The sequence below is a fragment of the Fusarium keratoplasticum genome, chromosome 3 (genome assembly GCF_025433545.1).
Source record: "Fusarium keratoplasticum isolate Fu6.1 chromosome 3, whole genome shotgun sequence".
Taxonomy (NCBI): Eukaryota; Fungi; Ascomycota; class Sordariomycetes; order Hypocreales; family Nectriaceae; genus Fusarium; species Fusarium keratoplasticum.
The window spans coordinates 5,355,735-5,381,465 of NC_070531.1; the positions used below are offsets into that span (position 1 = coordinate 5,355,735).

General features: G+C 50.2%; 9 protein-coding genes and 1 pseudogene across 10 annotated transcripts, besides 1 other annotated feature; 6 read left to right on the forward strand and 4 right to left on the reverse strand.

The window, feature by feature from the left end:
• Window positions 1-211: 211 nt before the first annotated feature.
• NCS57_00496300 (uncharacterized protein) lies at window positions 212-3,405 on the forward strand (the record flags this gene model as incomplete). The annotated part of the gene is made up of 3 exons (XM_053054907.1): window positions 212-578; window positions 627-1,269; window positions 1,317-3,405. 3 exons carry the CDS (start codon window positions 212-214, stop codon window positions 3,403-3,405), a joined length of 3,099 nt encoding a protein of 1,032 aa, XP_052917067.1.
• A 434-nt stretch (window positions 3,406-3,839) lies between these two features.
• NCS57_00496400 (uncharacterized protein) lies at window positions 3,840-5,433 on the reverse strand (the record flags this gene model as incomplete). Its single annotated transcript, XM_053054908.1, has 10 exons — window positions 3,840-3,888; window positions 3,955-4,037; window positions 4,093-4,429; window positions 4,475-4,684; window positions 4,733-4,773; window positions 4,831-4,897; window positions 4,957-4,998; window positions 5,053-5,151; window positions 5,210-5,241; window positions 5,311-5,433. The coding sequence occupies 10 exons, from the start codon at window positions 5,431-5,433 to the stop codon at window positions 3,840-3,842; spliced, it is 1,083 nt and encodes a 360-aa protein (XP_052917068.1).
• A 643-nt stretch (window positions 5,434-6,076) lies between these two features.
• On the reverse strand, window positions 6,077-7,035 carry NCS57_00496500 (CFEM domain-containing protein; the record flags this gene model as incomplete). Its single annotated transcript, XM_053054909.1, has 2 exons — window positions 6,077-6,892; window positions 6,952-7,035. The coding sequence occupies 2 exons, from the start codon at window positions 7,033-7,035 to the stop codon at window positions 6,077-6,079; spliced, it is 900 nt and encodes a 299-aa protein (XP_052917069.1).
• Window positions 7,036-8,160: 1,125 nt separating this feature from the next.
• Window positions 8,161-8,604, reverse strand: NCS57_00496600 (PALP domain-containing protein; the record flags this gene model as incomplete). Its single annotated transcript, XM_053054910.1, has 1 exon — window positions 8,161-8,604. The coding sequence occupies one exon, from the start codon at window positions 8,602-8,604 to the stop codon at window positions 8,161-8,163; it is 444 nt and encodes a 147-aa protein (XP_052917070.1).
• Window positions 8,605-9,222: 618 nt separating this feature from the next.
• On the forward strand, window positions 9,223-9,699 carry NCS57_00496700 (CENP-V/GFA domain-containing protein; the record flags this gene model as incomplete). The annotated part of the gene is made up of 2 exons (XM_053054911.1): window positions 9,223-9,297; window positions 9,355-9,699. The coding sequence occupies 2 exons, from the start codon at window positions 9,223-9,225 to the stop codon at window positions 9,697-9,699; spliced, it is 420 nt and encodes a 139-aa protein (XP_052917071.1).
• A 3,800-nt stretch (window positions 9,700-13,499) lies between these two features.
• On the forward strand, window positions 13,500-15,118 carry NCS57_00496800 (annotated as a pseudogene). The gene is made up of 5 exons: window positions 13,500-13,601; window positions 13,743-14,291; window positions 14,349-14,663; window positions 14,723-14,889; window positions 14,941-15,118.
• Window positions 13,500-15,118: a sequence feature.
• A 252-nt stretch (window positions 15,119-15,370) lies between these two features.
• NCS57_00496900 (uncharacterized protein) lies at window positions 15,371-17,876 on the reverse strand (the record flags this gene model as incomplete). The annotated part of the gene is made up of 7 exons (XM_053054912.1): window positions 15,371-15,397; window positions 15,475-16,291; window positions 16,345-16,499; window positions 16,550-16,645; window positions 16,693-17,480; window positions 17,543-17,616; window positions 17,674-17,876. The coding sequence occupies 7 exons, from the start codon at window positions 17,874-17,876 to the stop codon at window positions 15,371-15,373; spliced, it is 2,160 nt and encodes a 719-aa protein (XP_052917072.1).
• A 594-nt stretch (window positions 17,877-18,470) lies between these two features.
• On the forward strand, window positions 18,471-20,641 carry NCS57_00497000 (uncharacterized protein; the record flags this gene model as incomplete). Its single annotated transcript, XM_053054913.1, has 13 exons — window positions 18,471-18,599; window positions 18,653-18,971; window positions 19,018-19,091; window positions 19,144-19,209; window positions 19,268-19,360; window positions 19,417-19,496; window positions 19,544-19,675; window positions 19,735-19,781; window positions 19,831-19,932; window positions 19,989-20,051; window positions 20,110-20,348; window positions 20,409-20,466; window positions 20,517-20,641. 13 exons carry the CDS (start codon window positions 18,471-18,473, stop codon window positions 20,639-20,641), a joined length of 1,527 nt encoding a protein of 508 aa, XP_052917073.1.
• A 710-nt stretch (window positions 20,642-21,351) lies between these two features.
• NCS57_00497100 (HEME-HALOPEROXIDASE domain-containing protein) lies at window positions 21,352-22,200 on the forward strand (the record flags this gene model as incomplete). Its single annotated transcript, XM_053054914.1, has 4 exons — window positions 21,352-21,445; window positions 21,495-21,701; window positions 21,751-22,047; window positions 22,094-22,200. The coding sequence occupies exons 1-4, from the start codon at window positions 21,361-21,363 to the stop codon at window positions 22,198-22,200; spliced, it is 696 nt and encodes a 231-aa protein (XP_052917074.1). The 5' UTR covers window positions 21,352-21,360.
• Window positions 22,201-22,931: 731 nt separating this feature from the next.
• On the forward strand, window positions 22,932-24,892 carry NCS57_00497200 (uncharacterized protein; the record flags this gene model as incomplete). The annotated part of the gene is made up of 5 exons (XM_053054915.1): window positions 22,932-23,240; window positions 23,295-23,660; window positions 23,709-24,129; window positions 24,176-24,510; window positions 24,560-24,892. The coding sequence occupies 5 exons, from the start codon at window positions 22,932-22,934 to the stop codon at window positions 24,890-24,892; spliced, it is 1,764 nt and encodes a 587-aa protein (XP_052917075.1).
• Between the last annotated feature and the right edge of the window lie 839 nt (window positions 24,893-25,731).

The following is a 25,731-nucleotide window of genomic DNA, read 5'->3' on the forward strand; positions in this document are numbered from 1 at the left end:
GCTTGGCGAGGTGGAGGTTGGGCCGTTTCAAGCCCTGAGATTGGCTGTTTGGGTGCGGCTGGGGTGATGCGTTGTGATTTGTATGCAGGCTGTGAGGGCTGTGCAGCTTCAGCTGCAGTGGGTGGTCAGCCAAAGCAGCACTCTCACGGCTCATTCTTTTCGACTTGTTCACTCTCGCATTCAAGCTGTTGAGATCCCAGTTTGAGACTCAATGGCGGCGCTACTACGATCACAGGATGCTCTCGACCTAGAGACTGCTATTCGTGAATGGCAGTCCCAACAGAACGAACGCCAGGATGGCGGCCCAGCCCAGGAGCCTGATGAGAAGAGCGCTGTGGCGCGCCTCACTGCAGCCCTCGATACCCTATTTCGCGAGATTGTGGTGATACTCTCCGACAAGGGAAAGTTTCCCAGGGATATCTTCATTAGCCTCGATCGAAGTCGCAGCTGCTTCTCGCTTTGGTCCGACGGCCATGGAGTGGCCAGCGGGAGCCTGGACGACAAGTTCCAGCGATCGCGGAAGTTGAGACAAGCCACGATGAAGACGCTTTCCCACCTTTCCTCTACCCTTATCGATCGTGAGTGATATGATCTCTTGCCCACTAAGAGTCTCTAACCATTTTCAGGTCTTGTCCCTGTGGCACACATCTCAAATCCCAAGACCAAAGGGCTGTGCGACCAAGTGAGCAACATTTTGGAAGAAGTCAACTTTTCCCACGTGGCCGACGACTCGTCTAGCGACTCAACATCTGAATACAGCACTGCGGACGTTCATGAACTCGCAGAGGATCTCAAGACCGATGTCGATTGTCTCATCGAACTAGACCAGATGATTCGAGACCCAGCCACGGACCCAGAGCCGGAGATGACCGAAGCTAACGTCTCTCTGTCTTCTTGGGCACCTCATCAAGTTTTTGCCAACAAGATTGAGCATCGGTTCCCGGCAGCTGATGCTAAGTTATTTTCTTCGCTTGGTATGGTCAATTATCAACGTTACCTAAGGTGTCAGATCGAACGAGACCGCAACCAAGTCCATGCTGAACAGCCTGAACAAGTTGTTGAAGTCACCGCGGGCTCAAAATTCCACGACTCTGGCCTTGGCTCATCTCTAAATCCGGCAAGCTCATATGCAGAGACTATTATGAGCTACAGGGATGGCAATCGATCCATCCGGATTCCCCCATTGCCAGAGGAAGCGAAAAGAGGAGAGGCGTTCCCGTGTGTTGCATGTGGACGTTCGGTCATCATAACTACTAATTCCCAATGGAAGTAAGTCAACGGAGCCAACAGCCGGAAGCCACCGCTAACATCGATAGACGCCATCTCTACATTGATCTGCAGCCGTATGTGTGTCTCGACACATCATGCAAACGCAGCGATTCTACCTTCTCCAACCGCGCCAACTGGCTGCAACACCTGGCTCTCGACCATGGCATGGAACCAAGTTGGGAACAGATCGAGTGCCCTCTGTGCGGAGACGAAGCCGGACCTGGGAAGATTACAATAACCACACATCTGGGTCGGCATCTCGAAGAAATATCCCTTTCGGCATTGCCTGCAGCTCCGGACTCCGAGACGAACTCCGAAGCCTCGGAGTCAGATATAGACAACAGCTACCGGGTGAATCAAGACGACGAGGAGGAACCCCAAGATCTCGGGTTCGCCGTATTTGGAAGTGAAGGAGAACTATCTGATCAGACCAGCAACATCCTTTCTGTACAGTCTTGGAATTCATGGGAAGATCTCATTGACGCTACTAATAGAGAAGCTGCTGGAGGTTCTACTGGAGATCAACCTCCTATATTGTCGGACTATCTCGCTTCGCCCTCTGTCAGGCCTGCAGCCGGTGACGAAGCGCTTGTGAAATATCTGCAAGCTCGGCCGTTGGAAAGGCAGGTGCAGAGAGACATTGCCATGCAGCAGGAGAAGCGAAAGGAGACAGTTGAACTATCTCATGAGTCTGAGGTTCAGATCCACAATGGTAAGGAAGCAGCCTTCCATCGCCGAATGGGGGAGATGAAGACTGCTCAAGAAGAGGCAAAGAGGGAGATCGAAAAATCCAGGATCGAGGCGGAAGAGGCTGCCTATCAGAGGTTGAAGGCCGAACAGAAAGCTGAGGAGGAGGAGCGAGCTCGACTCTACGCTCAAGCTATAGCGGCAGCCGAGGAAGCTGCCTATAAGAGAATCAAGGCTGAACGCGCTGAAGAAGATCGACTCAGGGCCGAGCTGAAGGTCATGGAAGCTCGCCGACAATCCGAGGCCGAGAGTCGGGACAGGGTTGAAACAGAGGCGAGGGCTAAGATGCTCGAAATCGAGGAGGCCCGCCGTCGTCAAATGAAGGACATGAAAGCTGCCCAAGAAGAGGCTAAAAGAGAGATCGAAAAGGCCAAAGTCGAGGCTGAAAAGGCTGCCCGCGAGAGATTGGTGGCTGAACGAAAGGCCGAGGAGGAGCGAAGTCGAAAACACGCCGAGGCCATGGCAGCTGCTGAGGAGAACGCGAGGCTTAGGTTTGAAGCTGAGCTCAAGGCTGCTGAATCCCGTCGAAAGGTTGAGGCCGAGGCTCGTGATAGGGCTGACGAGGAGGCTATGCTCAAGTTCGAAGCTGCTGTCAAGGCTGGTAAGGATCACCGCGAGGCTGAAGCTGAGGCCATCACTCAATCCAAGGAGGCTCAAACGAAATACTTCTTTGAGAGACCAATAGATATACCGTGGTTTGAAGACGGGGAGGAGTTCCTGTTTCTTGGTGAAGAGCTTAACCTGAGCGCTCAGAGCCCAAAACAGCAGGCTAGGATTTTTGAGCAACAACGCGAGGCTGTAGCTACTCAGGCCGAGAACGAGGGTCGCGATAAGGTTGAAGCAGAGGCCTGGCTCAAGCTCGACGACACGGTTATGGCCACCAGCGAGGAACGAGCCCGAGAACATGTCGAGGACAAAGTGGTCTCCGACAGTCCTAGACAAGAGGTCTCAGACAGAAACGCTGGTGTTGAACATGACCAACGTCTCGAGGATTGGCAGACGCGACATTGGCGTTGGATTTGCCCTTCCTGTGGTTCAGAAGACCAGGATCGCCGAAAGGGACCAGTCTGCAGCAATTGCTCGTACCTTGTTGGTGATGGTGATGGGTTTGAAGCCTCTGTGCCTGAACAACGCCAACCTCGGGAAGATGAGGTCGTGACGGAGGAGCAACTTCAAAAGCAGCATCAAGGTTCACCAGAACATCAGCCCACTTTCACATCTCTGGAGAGAGCACCACAAGCCGCGCATCAATACAGCTCCAAACATGCAGGCCAGAGCATACCAGACTCAACCACTAATAACGATGGAAACGCACCCATCAACGGCCCTGAGCATAGTAGCGACTTTCTACCTCAGTTATCCCATCCAGGGTTTTGGGGCAACATGTGAGTATTTTAGTTCCCTTTATGTTCAACGCCCCTGAAGCGCTTGAAAGCACAGGCTTCATTGGAGACAATCGAATAAAGATGTGAGAGTACTGATATTCCTATAGAATCCAAAGAACAAGACATCGGAAGTAAATGGTGGATTAGGACCATTAGCCAGGGCTATCCTACTTGTTTGGAGTAACCTGATCTGTGCCACAGAATAATATAGTTTGATTCTTTCTATCCATAGTCATGTTTACGCTCCGCCACGTTGAAGATTTCCTAGACAAGATCCCGGGGCTTCCACAAGGGCCCTCACATCAGTAACACAACAACTCCTTGTTCAATTAGAAATACGCAGGTTCACTCTCGGAAGGCCGAATAGTCAGAGTTTATCAATAAACACACTGGTGTTTATTTACCTCGTACTCCCTTGCTGATGGCGACGTGGAAAGTCTAGACCTCTTCATCTGTAGCCTCGGGCCTTTGGCCATAAACGACAGTACTTCACGGCAATCTACGTTAGCGACTGGACTAGCTGACTAGGGATCAAAGGAGTTTGCAACCATACACTTCAAGATAGGAGTGAAGTTTCGGGTTAGTCAACTCCTTGCGCATATCCGACAGATACAACTGAGCATCATCGTACTTCCACTAAAATATCACCTGTTAGATCTCTTCTTCAACGAGTAGCAGAAAGTTAACCTACCCCTAGCATCTCGGTAAGACCACGGATCGAAAACCCTTCAAGAGCTTGTAGCAAGAATTGGCGGTTCCAGGCTCCCCATTGCTTGAGCTGCTTGTCTTTGGGCCACGTTCCGATCGGGACCTTGATTCGACGCTCTGTGACATTGATGAAGCCGCCTTCTCTGACTGACTCGGCTGCTTTGTGGTCCCAGAAGAATGTCTTGCCGGTCATCTCGCCCAGCTTCGTGAAGATCTCGACCCATGTCTTCAGTGGTGAGTCGGCTCTGAGGGTGTCGTCGTCTGACTTTGCTGTACCCCATAGTTCGACGTGTTCAATCCAGCCACCAGGCTTCACGTGCCTGTTCAAGGTTAGAAAATTAGATCACTGATGAAGAAGCACGAACTTGATAGCTCCCTCGTAGAATTTGGTCCAGTCGGGAATACAGCCCGTCAGACCGCGAAGATGAACGAAATCGAACTTGTTCTCGGGATAAGTCCAGTCCTGGTTGATATCATCGACTTCGAACCTGCAGTTGGGAGGTACGAAATTGGGCTGAATTGGGGAAAGGTCAACACCAAGAACATCTGCGGAAGGGTGCATGTCGGCGAATTCACTGGCTCCAATTAGCACTGCGAGATGTAGGCAAACTTTAGCAACCCACATGGCCCAGATTCCAGTCCCGCAGCCAAGGTCCAAAACATTCTAAGCTCTTGTAAGCGAATATGCATCGACAGCCTGTTCAACGCTTGGACGACGAACCTGTGGCTTCTCCCCGATAGGGGCCTCATATAGCTTGTCGTTCATGATGATCCGGTACACCTCATGCCTAAGCAACGCCATCAGCTACCTAGCACTCAAGGGTAACTGTTTGTGAGTGAATCTTACATAAGGTCTTCGGCTTCTTGCTGGCGATCATCGTTGGGGGCCCTGCGCCTCACATCAGTGTCCTAGCACTCAAATTTGCGGGCCTCAGACGCTCACCAGTAAGATCCTTCTTGGTAAGCGTGATAACGCCGTCCATTTTCCCACTTGTAGTTCAAGATGGAGGATCTTAGTGACTGGGTATCAGTGACTGTAGTCCTGCGAAATTTCAGCATTTTCCGGCCATCGCGTTCTATATCAGATAGCCTCAACTTACGCCAGCGAGTACGAAGAGTCGGAATCATTATCCTAGATATGACATTCCCGCAGTGAGCAGTCAAGACATTGGAAGGGGTCGGCGTGATGGAGAAACCGTACGACTTCGATAGCGCCATTATTCGGCTGGCCTTCGGTTCCCTGAACCAACACGTCTCCAAGGCGCTCGCTCGTGGGAGACCGCCCCGTTGGCGACTGGGAGTGACGAGACTTTGGAGACGACATGACTTCTATAGGCCTGTTTGGGGAGACTTGAAGGATCTTTCACAGGATCAAGAATCGAGCAGGGTGAAGAAAAAAAGCAGAGAACTGAGGGGAAAAGAAAAATGACAACACAGACCTCTTTATGCCTCCTGTTGCAGATCCGAGGAGAGGGGGGTTCCACAATGAACCCCCTGTTAATGTCGCAGCAAGCATGCGCAGCAATGAGCATGAGCTGTTGGTCGTGTTACATCATGCAACAATACGGTACAAGGTTCATGGAATTGACTGATTGCATGTTCTGGAGATAGAGTCCTCAGATCAGATTATGGGTTGGTCGGCTTTGGTTCAGTGGAAGAGGTGACTTCAGCATGCGATTACTAGTTTGCTATGGCTTGCATTCCTAACAGTTATCCTCAAACTTCAAGAAAAATTCAATAATAAACAGTCATGCTAGATGCCAGCAGGAGATAAGCCATCCTAAGACTGTGAAAAATAAGCCAGCCGAGGTTCAAGACTACCAACATCCCTATCTCACTCTGGACCGAGCCTCAAGATGACATGGACCTTGACTTTATAACAGCCGTCAATACATGGTCGTGGACCCTACTACCATTCGTTACACAATCTAAACCCACTCAAATCTCAAACTTCCCACGCCAAGGGATCAAGCAGGCAGCTCTTGTGGAGCTGGTCGTCCGTCAATCTCTGCCACCTCGACCTGCCGACTGAAAGGATTTGGCGACTTCACCGATTGGGCATGCGTCACACCCATTCCCGATGCACCGGTAGCGGCCCTCTTCCGTCTAATAAGCCAGATCGCCGCGACAAGACAGGCGAGCCCTATAACACCCAACGCTATACCGACTCCAATACCTGCCTTGGCCCCAGCACTTAGTCCTCCTCTAGGGTAGTATTTATCACTAGCAGGTAGTACCGTGTCGGTGGCTTGTTCTTCTTCCGTTGAGGCACTTGAGGCTGTTGAGCTTTCTGTGCTCATTGAAGCAGTCGTTTCTGACACAGCTCTCGCCGTTGATGCTGAAGCCGCTATCCCAGCTTTCACAGGGTCGGTTGAGGTCGATGTGGCGGTGTCGTCAGTTGACTTAGTTCCTACGTCCTGCCAATGCACTTCGGTCGACACAACCTCCTCGGTCGATATATCCACCTCAATTGACGAAGTCTCCATCACTTCTTTTGCCGTGGCCGATGATTCTACTGCCGGCGCTCCTTGGCCAGCGGGGTTGACAGGTGCATTGGCACCCGCGGTTGTAGAACTCGACCCTTCCGGACCGATCTTAGGTCCCTCGGCTCTAACATACAGAGGACCATATGAATCTTCAGCTGAAACGACTTCGTCCGGTTTACATCCTTTCTTGATGCAGGATGAGAATTCAGCGATATGCTCTTTGCGCTTGGAAGCTGAGCATAAACAATCAATATCTCCAGAACCGCATCCGAACGTCGTGCTTCTAAGGCAGTCAACCTAAGCGGAGTATGAGCTGAGTTGTCAAGAGCGTAGTTCTGTCCAATTGAGATGCTTACCACAGATCCTGGCATGGCGGCTCTTGCCCTTTGGCCAAAGACGGCATCCAGGAAGATGAAACTCAGAGCGTAAACTCGTTTCATGTTGAATGAGGCAGTTCCTGGAAAAGATTTGCGTGAGGGGAGAAATGTTACATCAACCCGTCTGAAGACGGAGTTTTAGGTAGATGAGTGCATACGAGAACCGCCACACACCAAAATGGTTAGAAAAGACGCCCAAAAGCCACAGGGCTCGTTGCTGATCATTGTGACGTCTTTAAAACAGAATATCAGCCACGATTATAAACAGTTCAGCTGAGCCATTATGGTCTGGGTCAGACGTTGGCCCGACGTCTCTGAAGAGCAGCACCCTCTGGCCAAACGGAAGGACACCCGGGTCACTTCCAATGCACTTTCTCGACTGGGGCCAAAAGTAGAAAGAATGGTTTCACACAGCGTTACTATAAATACCACATTATAGGTGTTCCCTTCCTCTTTTCTCTTTTCCTCAATCACGTCTCCAAAAGCAGTCACCGGTTACGACAGCAACGCCCTAGCTGTGTTCTACCTTATATCCCGATTACCCTGAAGTGTCTAGATCCAAGAAGAAAGGGGCTTGTAAGTACGGGTGACTATATAAGACGTCTGAGAAGATAAAGTGAGCGAATAGCAAGCGCTTCCTGTCCGCAAGAGGCGCAAAACATTGCTTTGGGTCTTTAGAGGTTGAAGTGGTGATATTTGGAAGCTCATTCAACTTAAGCTCCCCCTTGATCCAATTTTCGTCGACAGGGCTTCTATGGACTATGGGCTAAGTCGTTTTGTTTAATGGATTGGTTCTCCCTCCAATGCCTTGGGCTCAGAAACTGGGTGGGTATCATGAATCCGTGAACAAGTCGACGACACATACATAGCCCTAGCTTCCTCCTCAGTAGCCCAAGCATGGTCATACAATTTCTCGTCCAGCAATGGCGAGATAATGCCAATCCCAATGCCCTCAATATGGTGGGTTTCAGTCTCTCCACTGTAAATGCGTGGAGAGGATGCAGGTTCAAGAACGGCCACTCGGCATTCCGGTCACTGACCCTTCAGTACAGAGGAGACTCCAATTTCCATACCAGCAGTTCTAACAGCACCGCCAAAGGCATCCACCCCGTTCAGAAATTGGTCATCCAGCTCTGAGTCGACAACCTTGTATCCCTGGAAAGCGTCTCTGTTGTTGAACTGATCAATCTAATATATCTGAGGATCTTGCGAATGCTCGTTGACCCGGCGGATCATGGATAGAATGAGATCAGCATGGATTTTGCTAGACGGACTATGGATGATTTCCACATGTGTCCTGAACGCACCCATCGTCCGAAGCTTCTCGACAGCAAAGGCATTTGAGGTAACAATGTGGCAGTTGTATCCCTTGGCTGCACAGACAAGAGCCAGTGAAGAACCTGTGCTACCACCGCTCGCTTCAACCACGGTCAGGCCTGGTCTGAGACCGCCACTCTTATCGGCTTCTTCAATGATGGATTTGGCCATTCGATCTTTATATGACCCGGTTAGGTTGAAGTACTCGAGCTTGAGATAGACTTCTGCGCATCCCTCGGGGATGACATTTTTGGGACGTACACAAGGGGTGTTGCCGATAGTGTCGAGCACATTGCTGACAACAGGCGGCGCCATGATGCGTCAGGCGGTGAGTGAAGTGGAAAGGTGGTAAGAATTTAGCTTCGAGAAGGACAACATTTCCTTTCACAGGTACCATGTATCTTACATAGGAACAAGACCATGCCAGCAAAAGACTTGACATGACAAGATACATCAATCCGTACCTGGGCGGCTAATCTATATCCAGTTAGTTTTCCGAGCTGCAGCCCCCGCAATAGCATCAGCCATGCCGACATTCGCTGCAACTAATGTCACCCCGCAATTCCTTCTTCCATGAAAGACATCACAATGAAGATTCTAGACGCGCGGAACAGGCTGTCAGACGATGAATGCGGGTGTATCACGTAATGGCAGTGCCGGCCATTCGAGAGCGCGGGGTTCTTATATAACTCCGCCGAAAGACGGAGGAACTAGTCGAGAATTGGAAAGCTTATGATGCTTATCCAACCGGTGATTCCAGTTGTGCGCTTGAGCGCATATCTGTTTTTGAAGGGTGAGTGTGACCTGTTATGACGTATTTGACGGAACAATATATATAACCTCCCTGGGAGATCATCAGTTCCAAACCTATCACTGCAACCTCGCCTCAGACACCAACCTTTGATCACTTCATCACTTTCGACCGCTCTCACGATGGCATCTAAAACCACTGGTTCCTGCCTTTGCGGCGCCTGCACTTACTCCTACACTGGCGAGCCAGCCATGAAAGTAAAACTTGACCCAGATTCCCGTTTACAACTCCCAATGGTTGCTAATCCTCACAAGGCTCTCTGCTACTGCGGTCCTTGCCGCAGAGTTTCCGGAGGCACCAACACGGTCAACTTTGTCGTTCCCAGCGGCAACTTCACCGTCACGAAGGGCCAGACCAAGTCTTATCCAGCAGAGCACGAGTATGGAATGACTCTGACCATATTCTTCTGTCCGGATTGCGGAAATACTTTGTGGAAGGAGGCGACCGCTGAGCAGTTCAAGGGGGTGAAACTGGTTCAGGCGGGAACACTGAATGATGCCAAGAATTTAGATACCACGATTGATGCGGAACTTTATGCTCCAGAGAGGGCATCCTTCCTAGCCCCCATTGAGAATGCGGCTCAGAGGAAAGACTTTTAGGCTAGCTATTGAGCAGGAGATTGTTTACTCGGTTATTTGAATTTGGAATTTGTCACTTCAATATGGTTCGGTGAACTTTCTAAAAATAGACCTCGGTGTCTACCCCTTCGCCGAATGCTGATGTATCCAAAACGGCGTCGGGTGTCGGTGACCACAGGGTGAACTCGACAAGTACAATCGGATCAATGATGCTCCGATATTCTCATCTTTGATTTCGAGGCATCTCACCTCATCTTTGGTCTACAATCTACCAGTGTCAGTACCATTAATCCAGCAGACAGTTGCCATGGTGCGATCTGTCAGTCGAAGCCGGGGGTGCAGTAGATGTCTACAGCGTAAAGTCAAGGTGAACTACTACCCTGGATCTTTTTCTGGAATCATAGCATTGACGATCCAAGTGCGATGAACGGCAGCCGGTGTGTTCCCCATGCGGCAGGCTTAAGAAGTCGTGTCCAGGCGTGTACAAGGGGATGTTCCTTGTGCATGCTGCTCGAGGCTCCAAGCACGTCGCGAACCACACAGGAATTGCATCCAATAATAGAGAGGGGAAAATTCCAACTCAGCCATCAGAGCGGCTGTTGTTCGAGCAGTCAATAATTGCCACCTTTATCACTTGCTTCTCAGCATCATCAAAACCGGGGCGTGTGAATACGCAGTCATGGACACAGTACTTGTCCTCTTGGATCAACTGCTCAAGTACTGCTTGGTCTGTCCGTGCAGTCACCTTGCTATTTTATGGTCAAAAGGCAAAGCAGGAGAGACTTTGCCAAGAAGCAGATAAATGTTACGCTCGCGCACTTGAAATCCAACGAGGTCGCATCAGACGACACATTAAGAGGTTCACAGAAACTGAGGACACGCCTACGGAACTGCCATCGGAGCAGGATATCGGTGCATCATTAATGCTGATGTACTACGAGCTCTTGAGTCCGAGCTTCATCGGAAGTTGGATGATGCATTTCAAGGCGTGCTGTCAACTGTTGGTTTTGAGAGGGCCAGAGAATTGCCAAGATGGACCATGCCATGTCATATTTCGATCGTTGAGGTTGATGATGGTGAGTTTTACCAGATTGGTTTGCGATGATAAAGATTAACATTTGCTGTAGGCTCAAGTGTTGACCAGGACTGCTTCTAACGCATGTTTCAACACCAAAGACTGGTACACTGTGCCGTTTGCAAGGTCGACAAAAGCGGCAAAGGACATATTAATCGACGTTATATACGACGTATCTAATCTTGAGGTCACCTCTTCTGCCCAGGATGCGGAAACGGAACGTTTAATACCGAGCCTCGAGGCACCCCCCAACGCCGTGGCCTATAGCGAGCAGTTATACGCAGAAGAATCGCGAATGGCGTCTTGGCATTGCTTTCCGTTCCAGCTCGACCACGGGGAACTCATGCAAGATGAACTCTGGCTCAGCGGAGGAGACTTCTGTTCAACGATACTGCCAGTAACATTTCATGCTGTACGAATCATGATCTATCATATGATATTGAGGAGAAGACCCAGCACTGATATGATGGCCGAGTCCATCGCGAGATGCGCGTCGCTCTTAGCCTTTGCAGATACCCTTTTCACGCATAAGCTCCATGACCAACTTAATACTGGCTCCTGTGTTCAGTTGGTTTTCCCACTGGAGATGATCTCTTGGTACAGCCCGTGCCCGCATCAAAGACAGAAGGCGAGGGATATTCTCGAGCGGTTGGGCTGGGTGCAGTCAGCTTCCAAATAGAGACGGCCCTCCCTCATATGTTGTGGCTTTCACAGGTAGGCATGATGGCTAATGCTTTTTTGCGTCTTGCATTTCAGCTGAATAGAGCCACACACACCTGGCGTCGAGCTGAACACCCTTAACTCGAATGTGCCAATCTGCGCTGCTCTCATGAGAGTGCGTTACGGATAGTCTCGGTACATATCATGTCATTCCAAGGCGCTTGGCATTCCCTGCAGCAAATGCGAGTAAACATTGAAGCCAATTTACAAAGAGCGTGCATGCACCTTGGGTGGTAATGGGATGAAGATGCAGCAAACCTGCTTCCAGCCGATGAGATGCAAGACTGACAGGCCGAAGACAAGCGGGCAATGACTTTTCACGAGTACACCAGTTTCTATATAAACCTTCATCTCCCCGGCTTCTCTTTCCGTCCAAGACCAAACTCCAAACTCATACTGTCGAATTATTCTTCTTTCTCAACATCCGAGTTCTTTCACTCATTCCTCCTCTTCACTACGTGCAAAGATAATACACTATGGGGTGCAGTGTTTGCGGTTGTGTTAATTGCAACTGCATTGTCTGTAACTCATCGGGAACATGTCGTTGTGGATGCTCCTGCCAGTTGGTGCCACTGCTGACAGACCTTGATAAACGGAAGATACTTACTTTAGGTACCTAGGTGAAATAACTCGGATCCTCGTCTCGGTGGTTATGGATTAGATCACCGTGCTGAAGGGGTAGGAATGGGGGACTAACGGTTATTTGGATCACTGCTACTCTTTTTCCCCAGGGGGGGGGGTTAATGAGGGCAGTAAGGAGCGCTATATGTATCTCTGCCATCTGGGTTGTGTCACCTGCTCAAGTCCTGCACATTTATCACAGTCCATAAGCTTAGCGTGACAATATTGACTTTCTTTCTTGTTATCCTAGTATCCAAAGGCAACGTAGAACCAGGCCGCAAGGCGACAAAAATAAACATCAAGAGAGCAAAAAACATACAACAGCGGGTATTCGCTGGTCGTCACCGAACCCAACTACTAATCCACCCCTTACCGGCTTGACTCTGGGAGAGCAGACGGGATCCCGTATTTTCCAGTAGGTATGGCCGTATGTACTTATGGTGCCCAGGAAATGGGCCTATGGGCTGTGGCCTGCATGCGGTAGTCTGTCATAGAATCTTCTCATTCATGCGACCTTTCAGCAATGCTATCAGGGCATATCACTGGAGATGGACAGTGTCGGCTATGAGTACCGGCCCACCCATAGTCTAGATGGACGGGTTCCCCGGTGCCAAGGACGCCCAGTCTATATCTCGCAGTACCTAGACTTTAACTGACGATCTTTCGCCTGTACGAGTGTGATATCACCTGGGTTATCTTATCACGTGCTCCGTGTTGCGGCCTAGGAGAATCCCCTTAACCACGCTAGTTGCGTCAGGTCTTTCCCCTCCCCCGAAATCTAGTGATAAGTGCAGATGCGTGCAGTCTCAATCACATTCGCCACGGCCAATCTCATACATGAGCATAAAAGAGTGGCTGGAAAGGGATAATTCTGCGCTGAATGCTCCACCCTATTGCATGCCATGCCGTTTAATCTTTCCCGCGCCCTATCTAAGAATGCATGACCCCTCATGACTACTGTGATTTTCGGCAGTTCTGAGCAGTCTTATTGCTTGAGCTTCAGTCAAGCACTGTGCATCTGAGACATTCCTGCTTAAAGGCCTCTTCCCGCCATCAGCGCAAGGTATCCTGGCCAATGGAAATTCGGACAAAACGCTTGGGCAGCTGGGCTTAATTAATGCTTGGCGATAATGCTCTTCCCCTCACTTATTCGAATTACTCGTCCTATATGAGAGTGGAGGGTCTCCTCAATTCTTGCTTCACCACTGCTGTCTAGGCACGCATGTTTGCTTCAACTGGTAGTAGTTCGAGTTTTCAGTCATCATGGCGATACTTGCAGAGTTCATATTTGCCAAGGCCGCGACAATGCCTCTCTGTTCTTCTGCCGGCATGCATCGTAGGCCTGGTGAGTCCACCTTATGTTTGGTTATCTTGGCTGACAGGAATAACTGACTTTGATCTGAAGACCTCCGTGCACTTTCTCTGCACAGTTCTCTATCAGCTCTTCTTCAACCCGCTGCGCAAGTTCCCCGGTCCCAAACTCTGGGCCGTGTCGATCATCCCCTACGTTCGAATGCATCTCCAGGGTCAGAGCTACTAAAGGATTCTGGAGCTTCACCAGAAATATGGTCCCATCGTAAGGATCGGACCCAATTTTCTATCATTTAACCACCCAGATGCAATGAAAGAAATACGTGGTCATCGCAAGACGGGTACTGGCGAGAATTCTAAGGAGCCACACGCCGCAACGCCAAATGCTGACAACATCATCGGTGCCAATCGCCCTGATCACCAGCGTTTCCGTCGTGCTTTGGCGAACGGCTTCTCTGCCCGAACCATGCAAGAGCAGGAACCCATAATACAGAGCTATGTCGACTCTTTCATCCAGGTGCTGCACGAGGAGTGCGCAGATGGTAAAGAGCCTCTCAATGTTGAGCAGTGGCTCAACTTCCTCACATTCGACATTGTTGGTGACCTGGCCTTTGGCGAGTCATTCGGTTGTCTCGCAGAGAAGAAGTATAACCCTTGGGTCCGCCATATTTTCAAGGGCATCAAGGACATCGCTTACATGACCAATTTTGGTCGTATCCCATGGCTCGCAAGGATCCTTCAGCTCTTCACCCCAAAGAGCGTGTCCAACAAATGGGCTGAACACAAGGAGATATCTTCGGAAAAGGTTCGCAAGAGATTGACCATGGAGTATGATCGACCTGATTTCGTTGACTCCATGGTCAAGAAGACCAAGTCAGCTGGCACGGTGAGCTCAAGCCCCCAGAGGCGAACGGGTTGAGGGATGCTAATGGCACTTCACCAGGACATCACATTTGACGAGTTGGCTTCAAATGCTCAACTCATCGTTCTCGCCGGCTCAGAGACAACAGCTACGTTGCGATTAGCCGCAACGTATTACCTGACTACACACCCTGACATCTTGACCAAGCTCGATGACGAGGTCCGATCTGCATTTACGACCGAGGATGAAATCGATATGATCAGTGTTTCAAAGCTACCGTATATGTTGGCGATTCTCAACGAGAGCCTTCGGATGTTCCCGCCCGTCGTCAACGGTATCCCGCGCCTCATTGGCCCAGGAGGAGACACAATCATCGGTCAATACATTCACGAGGGGGTAATACTGCTTCCATCGTGGACTGAAAGTTTTCATCTTGCGCTGACGTTAAATCCCAGACGACGGTGGGCATCTGGCACTGGGCTGTCTATCGTAACCCCGATCACTTTGCACAACCAAACGACTTTATCCCAGAACGCTGGCTCGGGGATGCTCGTTTCGATAATGATGCCAAGCGAGCATTACAGCCTTTCTCCATCGGCCCGCGAGATTGCATCGGAAAGATGTATGTATCCTCTTTCTACTGGCTCCATAGACTCTTTAACTTTGCTAATAGTCTCGCGCACGCTGAGATGCGGCTCATTCTAGCCCGGTTGGCGTGGAACTTTGACATTCGGCTTGCAGCTGACAGTTTTGACTGGGAAAGCCGGTGCGAATCGTATTTTCTTTGGCAGAAGGGGCCAGTGAACGTCTACTTGACACCCAGAGTATGGAGGCGCAAGCAGTCCACCTAACCGGTACTTGAGAATCTACCACCGCATGGGAATGTGCATGCAAGAATCTCTCCAAATTTTCCTATCTGGATTTAATATAATGATCAATCTTTGTCCTTCAAGAGTAACAGTAATCCTGCCATTTCCAACACACTACGACTTTTGTAATAATACCTGAGTAGCCACGCTTCATAGGCGCTGAGGAGCTCATCCAACCTACACGCACACACCATAGTCCCCTGTATCATTCCCCTTCCTCCATAATGCAACCACTCACGAAACTCCTCTCCTCGCTGGGGTCTAAATAGGTCCAACGGCTCGGTACGTGTCGATACCACCGGTTGCATGATCGACCCCATGGAACAAGAGTCGCAGACCTGGATGGAGCGCGCGTACGCCCAGACTATGAGCCCGGCTTTGTACAGCGCCAGAGGGGCGATGAAGTCGATGCGCCAAGAGGTCAGAGAACTTCCTCTCGTCTCCATGCTGTCCGATGTCTCTTGGAGTAGCTTGAGGACTTGTGCTGCATGCCACAGGGCTAGCCGGGCATCCGAAGTTCTCACCCACTCTAAGATGCGAGATTCTAGTTGTCTCCTGTAAGGGCCTGAGTACTGTTTGCGGTATCGGTCCATGGCCAGGTCTTGTATAGCTTCAAGGTTTGCTCGAAGAGACATCTGGGAAAAGTGATATAGCGCCGGGGTACAGTTTTCCAACAACTCCCTGTGCTTCTCGGATGATAGAGGTGATCCAATTGAACGGTCTCTCAGACATTCGCTCCAGGTTGTTAACATCGCTGACCAATACTCGATAGGTCGTGATGATGCTGGGGCAGAAATAATGCCGGGTCCCTCAGAAGATTGCAACACTTGCAGACGAGGCCTGTGCCTCTTGATGTCTCGCCAGAGCCATGTCTGCATAGCGCAGATGCCGTAGACAAAGTCATCTTCGAGGAGCGGAGGCAATGTGTCTCGACCTTCGCAGTCCATGGCGGTGTCCATCAGCGTCATGAAGAGCATAGCTGCTCGCTTTTTGGACTCAATCTCTTTGATATCGTGCCACTCTTCGACCGTTGTGGCTTCCCAGAGCCTCTCAGAACAGGGTGTCGCGAGGCACAACTCTTCATACCTCAAGACGGGATAATGTCCTTGTAGGAAATAAAAGTAATTATCCAGTCGGAAGGTGTAAAAGGCCAACCTGAAAAGACGTCATTAGCAGGCCAAACCGTTCTGCGCAATAGACATCCCTACCTCTTGAACTTTTCTCTGATTAACCAACTTGTCGGAATCATGTCTTGAGTTTCATCCTGGACGAGGATTTGTTGCTCTTGGAACAGGTTTGCACCACGAAAGATGGCAATCATCATGCAGTAACGAGGGTACGCCTTCTTAAATCTCATATCATCCTGCCCCTGTCAGCATTACCTAGCATTAGACTTATGTGGTATAGTCTTACTAAATATTCAAGGGTAAAGATCACATTGAGGAGCAACGCTTGATATGCTTGTATCGCGCTCTCGGACACAGTTGTAGGCCATGTCGAGACTTGAGACTAGATCGCGTTAGCCGCACGCATTCAACTAGGAAGTATATACGCACGAGAACGTTGCTCAGTCTAAGGACAAGAGATTCACTCCAGCGCTCGGAGACTTCCAGTGAGGGAGTAACGCCATACTCCCATGCCCCTATCATTGACATCATGGAGACTAGATCGGGAATTGCGGCAGCTGGATCAAATGTGCTCTGGTGGATAATCGGCCACCGCGGGTGGAATCTCTCAAAGTAATAGTCCAGCCACGGCCGAGCGGCGAAGTCTTCTGCGAAGGGCATAGGGATTGATTGTGGTTGATCGGCCTCAAATGGTTCCTTGCCGCGGTAGCCCAAATTACCAAGAGGATGGCGGACACTGAAGTCGGGTGCTTCCAAAGCATCTAGTTCCTCCAAGATTCCGTTTCTCAGGACGCTGGTTTGTGGGGCTTGCAGCTCGACGGGCCCCGACGATCTGGCTATTGAGGGTAGCCGGGAAGAATCACTTTCTATGGCTTCTGGAGCGTCTGGACGTGTGGTGTGATATCCGGTCATCAAGGATGAGTCCGGAGTGGCCGGTTGCGCTATCCAAGGATCACACGAGTCCAACACCAACTGCAGAGCCGTACCCGGGCTCAACATTGCAGGATGTGGCCCAGGTTCGTGTGCGGCGTCAGAGATGCCTTGGCTGGTAGACACTTGCGATTGGCTTCTCAGATCCCTAATGCTGCTGTGTAATGATGAGCTCTCTCGTGCGTCCCGGGCCTCATCCTCATCCCGTTGCCAGCCAACAGATGCCTCGTTCTGGGTTGTGGACGGGGACAACGCCACAAGGTAAGGCTGGGGACTGTCCGGGTTTCCTAGATGAGGGGCCAGGGTGTTAGTTGCAATCAACTAGCAGTTGTTCTGAAAGAAAAACTACCTTTTTGTCCAGAAGAGTCTGCTTGCCGCTGGAGGGTCTCATGCTGTTGGGCGACATGGCGTTTCAGGACGTCTCTGGCGTTGGAAGTCGTCAGCTATTATCTCATGTGCAAGAGGCACCAAGAGACTCACTGTCGGCTGTAGCATTTATGGCATTTGGGACATTCGTAAGGCTTCTGGGAATCGTGAGATCGCATATGACGCAGAAGATGCTCATTGCGACGGTACGCTCGGCGGCAGCCCGGGACGGCGCATTGGTACTGCTTCAGAGATGAGCGAGGGCCAACAGCATGCAGATGCGGGCCCTCGTCGGATTGTGCATGTGGGAGAGGCATTGGCATCGGATGATCGAGAATGCGGAGGACAATGGCGAGCTGGAAGACGAAGGGGATGTGGGTTGCATCTTGACATGTTTGACTGGAGAAATTGGCCAATCGGACTTAAGGGAATAGCATTGACTAAAATGCGGGGGAGAAAGAGGAGTTCCCAGGTGTGCATCGGCAGATGGAAGAAGATTTGATGCAGATATCAAGCTTTAAATGGGTGGGAATCAGGAGAATAAGAAAGACGGCGAGACAGTGTAAGAACCGCAGATAATAATGTCCAAGTGAGAATACTTATATACAAATATCACAAGCAATAGGAACACAATGTCCCTTCCTCGCCCCTTGAGCTTAGCCTCCTTTGACACCTCCCCCACATAAAGGATCCGATCCCATCGCCGCTACCCCACATGGCAGGCGCTTAACCCACATACACTCCCAAAGGTACTTCGCTCGGGACGTTAAACATGACGCAAAGAAACATTGAATGTCCGTGTAGATAGCTATATAATTCGGCATGTGTCCTCGAAGACGGAGAGCAGAATCATCACCATCATCCATCGATCCTTACCTCCTCTCCTCTCAGTCAAGTCACCAATCGCCACAATGGTCAAGGCCCACGCCATCTACAACGACTTTGCCGCCGCCTCTCGGCCCTTCAGAGCTGAGGTAGGCATCGAGGATGTCGAGGTCGAAGGCACCATACCGGAGGAGCTCAACGGCACCTTCTATCGTGTTTGTCCAATCTCCCCTTGCCCAAGACGTCACTTTCTGACTTGAATGACTAGGTTATGCAGGACCCCTACTACGAGAGGGATTACTACCTGGGCGGCTCCAAGACCGTTGCTTTTGATGGAGACGGCAACATCAGCGCCTTTCGAATCAAGAATGGAAAGGTCTCATTTCAGCAAAAGTACGTCATGACGGAGCGTCTAGTGGCCGAGCGAAAGGCCGGCCGTGCTCTCTTCGGCATGTTCTCCAGTCCCTTCTCGCACCATCCTTGCGTCCGCGCAGTCCTTGACTCGACCGCCAACACAAACGTTATCCTGCATGCCAACAAGCTTCTGGCGCTTTCCGAGTTCGGGCCTGCTTACGAGCTTGACCCAAGTAAGTCTCCCAGTTGTCTCTTCTTTTGCGCTGCTAACGAGGTTAGACTCTCTTCGCACTGTTGGCCACGATGCTTTTGAGGGTGTAGACCCGAGGAAACCGTTTACTGCCCATCCGCATGTGAGTGATCCTGGGAGTCGACCATAGATGGTTCCAAACTGACTTGATGCAGGTTGATCCCAAGACTGGCGATCTCGTTGCGTTTGGCTACCAGCTGAATGGCCTTGGCAGTCCTCAGGTGAGAATCAGACGAACCTTCGTATTGCTTGAATATTTCTGATCTCTCCTTGGCCCAGATTTCCGTCTATGTTATCAACAAACACGGCAAGACAACCCTGAAGCGTGACTTTGAGTTTCCAGGTGGCGGCATCATTCACGACTGCGCCGTGGTAAGTGTTCTACTGTGCGTCACATATACAGGTTTCACTGAGGACGTACTATTTAGACTGAAAACCATGTCGTTCTCATGCGCATGCCGTTCATGGTTGACTACAAGGACCACGAGAAGACTGGGAAACATCAGTGGTATGTGGGCCATCACGCACGATATTTCTATGCTAACGTTCCACAAGGTACTACGACGAGGAGTGCCCGGCGTGGTTTGGTGTCATTCCACGCAACAAGAGCGCCCCCGTTCGATGGTTCAAGTACAAGAACTGCATGTCTATCCACACCGGCGCCAGCTGGGAGGAAGACGGGAAGATGTATATACCAACCCCCAACTCCCGTCGTGCGCTGATGCTGACCCCGTATCTGCGTCTAGCTACTTTGATTCCTCTGTGGCTTCTCACAATGCCTTTTCGTTCCTTCGTAAGACTAGAATCCCCCAACAGTTTGGCATCGTGCTAACAACGTGCAGCTTCGCGCCATGGAGATAACCCAAAGCCGAGCGATGTGACTGTCAATTATGTTAAATGGTGCATTGATCCTTCGAGTGAATCCGGCATCATGCCGGATCCAGGTGAGAACTGGGTGCAGTCTCGCACGCCCTCCAATGCAGACTAATGATTCCCATAGAGGTTCTTCTAAGTGATCCGTGTGAGTTTCCCAGAATTGACGAGAGATTCCTCGGCCAGAAGAGTAAGTTTCTATGCTCCCACTTGGTCCATTTCTTCAACTAATATGGCACCAACCACAGCTCGATACACCTACATGGACTGCTTCAAGCCCGACGGTGACAACACAGCACAGTTGTATCAAGGCCTCAACACCTTGGCGCGTCTCGACTACAAGACTGGAAACGTCGAGTACTTCTCTCCAGGGCCGAGCTGCCTCGTCCAAGAACCTTGCTTCAGCCCGCGTCATCCCGACGCCGAGGAGGGTGATGGCTTTCTTATCACTATGATTGATAATCAGCGGCTGAACCGGAATGAGGTGGTACGTTGTGCCCACAAACTTCTTGTGTGTTCCATCTTATTCACTCCTCGTCTGTTGCAGATCATCCAAGACACGAAGGACTTTCAGTCGGTCGTTGCAAAGATTGTCCTACCATTTCGTAAGTGAATCATTGAGATAAAATTTATTATCTGTACTAAGCCAATGTAGGACTCCGGTCTGCTGTTCACGGCAATTGGGTCGATGCTGAGCGGATCCCCGAGACGGAGCCTGTTGAGATTCAGCGAATTCCTGATATTTATCCAAACGTCCCGACTGTCAAGGTAGATGCCTAGACTTTTCGGACTATGAAGCCTTTTTCTTGACTTTGTGTTGATTTTTCGAGATTCATGTCGATAGTCAAAGTGGATTTTTTAAATGCTACTTTCCGCTATTGTTCTGACTAGACTTGTGAATCTAGCCACTGTCGACAAACCCAATTGACCTGGTTGTCAACGCTTCCTATGATGTCGCGGAGAAAAAAAACAGGTCTGGCCTAGCTAGCCAAGTCACCGCTTAGCAAATTCCAGTCTCTGTGGGCGAAAAGGGGAGAACCTCACTGGATTTTGCCCTTGAAACACACCCCGGCGTACAAAAGTCCGTCAGAGTCGCACCCGTCATGCCCGGCTCTTGTCAGCATTAGAAAGTCGTAATCACCTGCCTCATCATTGGTCCGAGGCCCCTGGGCTACCCCTGCATCCGTGTCGGCAACGGCCGGTCGAGTCTCTTAGGAGCAATAATCTCCGACGATCTACGGCTCGGCCGACTTTTCTGGAACTCGTCCGTGTGCCTCGGCATTTCACGCTAGAAAAACCATATTTTGTGGGAGAATATGTGAGTTCATGGTACGGACGTTCGCCTTATGCGGAAGTTGTAACGGCTTTACTATAATTAGGTGTTAAGGAGTTTGTCATGCCGAGGCTTGTGTGTCCTGAGAAATAGATAAAGTCAGTCCACAGTCCGTACCACTGAATGAATGCGTTCGTCACTGTCTATGTTCTTCAGCCAAGTCATCATGTTGTATCACGTCCCACTTCTCTTGTCAGCTGCTGCTGCTGTGAGCGCCAGCAATGAGTGGAAGGCCCCCGGCCCTTATGACCGTACGTGTCCACCTCCAAGAGATGAAGATGTCTACTAACATCGAAGCAGGTAGAAGCCCTTGCCCTATGGTCAACGCAGTGGCAAACCATGGGTATCTTCCTCGCGACGGACTGAACATCTCCTTGGCCGACCTGATTGTCGCCTTCACCGATGCCGTCAACCTGGATCCTGCCGCTACTACGCTGGTGGGACAAAAGGCATTGACCACCGGAGACAACGTCACTTTCGACTTGGACAACCTGAACAAGCATGGCGGTGAGTGGAATGCGATATTATTCATGAATTGTGGCGCTGACCATATCAGTCATCGAGCATGACGGCAGTCTGAGCCGCAACGACATCTTCTTCGGCGACAATCACAGCTTCAACCAGACCATCTGGGACTCCGTCGCATCTCACTTCACCGAGTCTACCATCTCCATTCAGACAGCCGCGACTGCCAGGAAGCAGCGTCTTCAAGCCGCCGCCGCAGTCAACCCTGAGTTTACACTCACTGCCGATGGTACCCAGTTCAGCTTCATCGAGTCTGCCCTCTACTTGGCCATTTTCGGGGACGTCAAGGAGGGAAATGCCGTCACTGATTGGGTCAAAGTGTTGTTCGGTAAGTCATATAATTCCCCTGTGAAGCACCCACTAACATGACTTAGAACAAGAGCGTTTGCCTTTTGAGGAAGGGTTCAAGAGGTCGGAGGAGCCCGTCACTGCAGCTGGCATTTTGGGTCTGGTCAATAAGATTGTTGCTGCAAGCTCATAGAATAGTAATGCTTGATGTTTGTTCATAGCTGCTATCAGCGTTAACTATTTTCCACGAATCATAAGAGTCATGCGTATGCGATTTGGCGAAATTACGTGATAATACCCGCCGTCTGCTTGCACAACGGGAGGGTCTGAACAAATAAACATCCATAGCCCTAAAAGACGTAATTCTGTTATATTAGAAATTCTTCGATTACTTATGAAATGACGTTGCAACATTTAGTAGTGTTGAGCCCCGTGAGAAATTTCCATCAATTCCATCCACCTTAGGCAAGAGAGATATTCCTCGCGATCCTTTGAGTCTCTCATCTCTAGGGTAGCAATGCCTATTCAATGACGAATCTCCATTCCATCAATACAAGGTAACAATAATGCATTTTCATGGTCTCGTGACCAATATCTACTCGATCAGCACTTATGCATCGACGCGAACCAGTCGGAGGCCAAACGGAGGCTAGAAACCCCGCAATCGATGCCTAGGAAACGGTGAGATAGAAATTGTGCACGCTATTAACCATGACCCCCACGGATCGCCAAGTCTCAACTGTCTCATTGCATCGGTCGAGTTGCGGGGTCGGCTCGGGGCGAGAAAAGGCCGCAAGATCATAGATTGATAACGAAGTCTGCATCTTGACACCTCCACACCCACCTTGATCTTATCTTTGTGACATAGTCAATCGCTATCAATCTATTGCCTAGGAACTTCACGATGGTCTTTACACCGCCACCATGGGTTCCCAACTTGCCCATACGCACGTATTACCACGTTCTCATTGCGAGCACTGCACTAACCGAAAGCCAGAACCGCCAGACTCCATCTCGGTCGCCGAGTTCATGAGTACGGAAGAATATGGGCGAAGCGCCATTGCAAAGTCACGAAACCCGTATACTTGCGGTCTTACTGGCAAAACGCGCGATGCGGCCGAAGTGATCGCGCGGGAAGATTATCTCGCTCGAGGCATCGGTCAAGCACTTAAGTTCGATCCTCAACGTGGTTCGGAATGGGACAAAGTAGTTGGCGTGTATTCATTCAATACGGTCCGTGCAATCATCTCAAAATCGATGTATTGTCTCACTGACGTTTTCCTTCAGATTGACTATATCCCTCTCACCCACTCGATCCATCGGCTCAATGGTGTGGTCAGCCTCTCCAGTGCTGCATTGTCCTCCTCAGAGCTTGAAGATCAACTCCGATTATCAAAAGCCAAAGCCATCTTTACTTGCCAGCCCTTATTAGAGGCGGCTCTCAAGGCAACGGCTGCTGTCGGGATCCCAAACGACCGCGTCTTCCTTCTTCCGATGCCGGACATGGAGACGAACTCACCTTTTCGGACAGTCGAAGACCTAATTGAGGATGGTAGAAAACTACCTGAGCTACTATCTCTGAATTGGTCTCAAGGACAGGGTGCTCGACAAGCTGCGTATCTGTGCTATTCCAGTGGCACTTCTGGCCTCCCAGTAAGTTAACTCCCACGCCGTCGCTGAAATAGCGCTGACAGGGAATAGAAACCAGTCATGATCTCGCATTACAACATCATTGCCGGTGTTCTTCAAACTCACACCTTTGACTCTGTTTCACGCAAGGCCTTCGGCGTTGAGAATCAAGCCATGCTTGGCTTGTTGCCTTTCAGCCATGTCTTTGGCCTCATGCTCATTACCCATTTAGGCACATTTCGCGGCGACGAGATCATTGTACTACCACGGTACACGTTCTTGACATTCCTGAAGGCAGTAAGCCAGTACAGGATTCGTCAGCTGAGCATCGTGCCGCCGATTGTCATCGAGATGCTAAGCAAGCAGGATGTATGTCGACAGTATGACCTGGAAAGCGTCGAGTTTCTATACACCGGTGCAGCACCACTTGGAAAAGAGACAGTTGACGACTTGTTGAGGATCTATCCCAAATGGCGGCTCGGTCAAGGATTCGGTAAGAAGAACGGCCCCAAATGCGATGCACCATTAATCATCACAAGGTATGACCGAGACTGCCACTGTCTTCATCCAGTCTAGTGAGCATGATACTTTTGTTGGATCGACTGGCTCCTTAGTCCCAGGCGCCAAAGCCAGGATCGTCGATGTCGACGGCAATGAAATCACCGACTATGAAACTCCCGGGGAACTCCTGATCCAAAGCCACTCTGTTTCCTTGGGCTACTTCAATAATCCAAAGGCAACCTCAGAAACGTTTTTCACCGACAAAGATGGCCGCTGGATTCGGACTGGCGACGAGGTGCTCGTACGAAAGGCACCTTCTGGGAACGAGCACTTTGTTGTTGTCGATAGAGTCAAGGAGCTCATCAAAGTCAAGGTACGGAAGTCCCAGCTCAAAATTTTTGCTGCCTCTAACTCGACGACAGGGTCATCAAGTTGCACCTGCAGAACTAGAAGCACACCTCCTCACCCACCCTCACGTCGACGACTGTGCAGTCATTCAAGTCCCCGATCCACGAGCTGGAGAGGCCCCCAAGGCTTACGTTGTCAAATCATCTGGTGCAAAGCAGAAGCCCGAAGATAATGTTACAAAAGACATCCATAGACACGTCGAGGAGCACAAAGCCAGGTACAAGTGGCTTAAGGGAGGAGTCGAGTTCATCGACGCCATTCCAAAGAGCCCAACTGGGAAGATTTTGAGGAGAAAGCTGAGGGAGAAGGAGAGACAAAAACGGGTTGCCACGGGGGCAAAGTTGTAAGACCGTTGCACGTATATATTTCTTGTTCAAGGAAGCCCGTTTTAGTTTATGGTTGGTGTTTGTAAACTCGTTGCACTTTAGACCAACAGCTGGCTCAACTTCCTGACTATAGCCAGAATCGCGAGGCGTGGTATACATCTCAATCCCTTATAAGACATTTAGAGTCATGCCGAATAAAGATATCAACCCTTTGGGGTCAGTACTAAGCAGTTGGAATCATGCTTCTGACAGCGTCATTCAAGGACTCTGATGGCTCTACCATCTCAAAGCCTTAGTCCAGATCCAGTACGTACACTCTCGCAGACTGTAGGTCAATCAATTACACTGTGGCTAGAAGTCTGCATGGTGATGATTCTCTAATTATGGAGGTCCTCTTCAGTCTGTATGTAGGCTGCTCCTCAAATAGCCACATACGAGACGCCACACCTCCAGCATTACGCACACCACAAACTCAAGACATAACTGCACCATCCTGACATTAACAGATTCCTCAATAGCCCCACATGATTTTTAATTTTCCTGGTTCATGAAGAAAGGGTACGTTGTATCTGCTCAGTTCAGGTGCTCGAAAACACCAAAAGATGATGTCAAGCTGGAACAACTTAACTGGCAAAAAAGAGATTTGCCGTCAGCAAGACTCGAACTTGCGTTTTCAGTGTCTCTATGGACCACAAACTGATGTACTAACCCCTATACGATGACGGCTTGGTCTTTATTGGTTGTTTAAAAGGGTGCAAGAAAAGCATATACACTCAACAGTCCAGGGCGGGTGTGGGCGTCCTGTGTGAACAGATCATGATTTCTAGACTCTTAAGTGGCTTTCTTAGAGGTCATTCAGT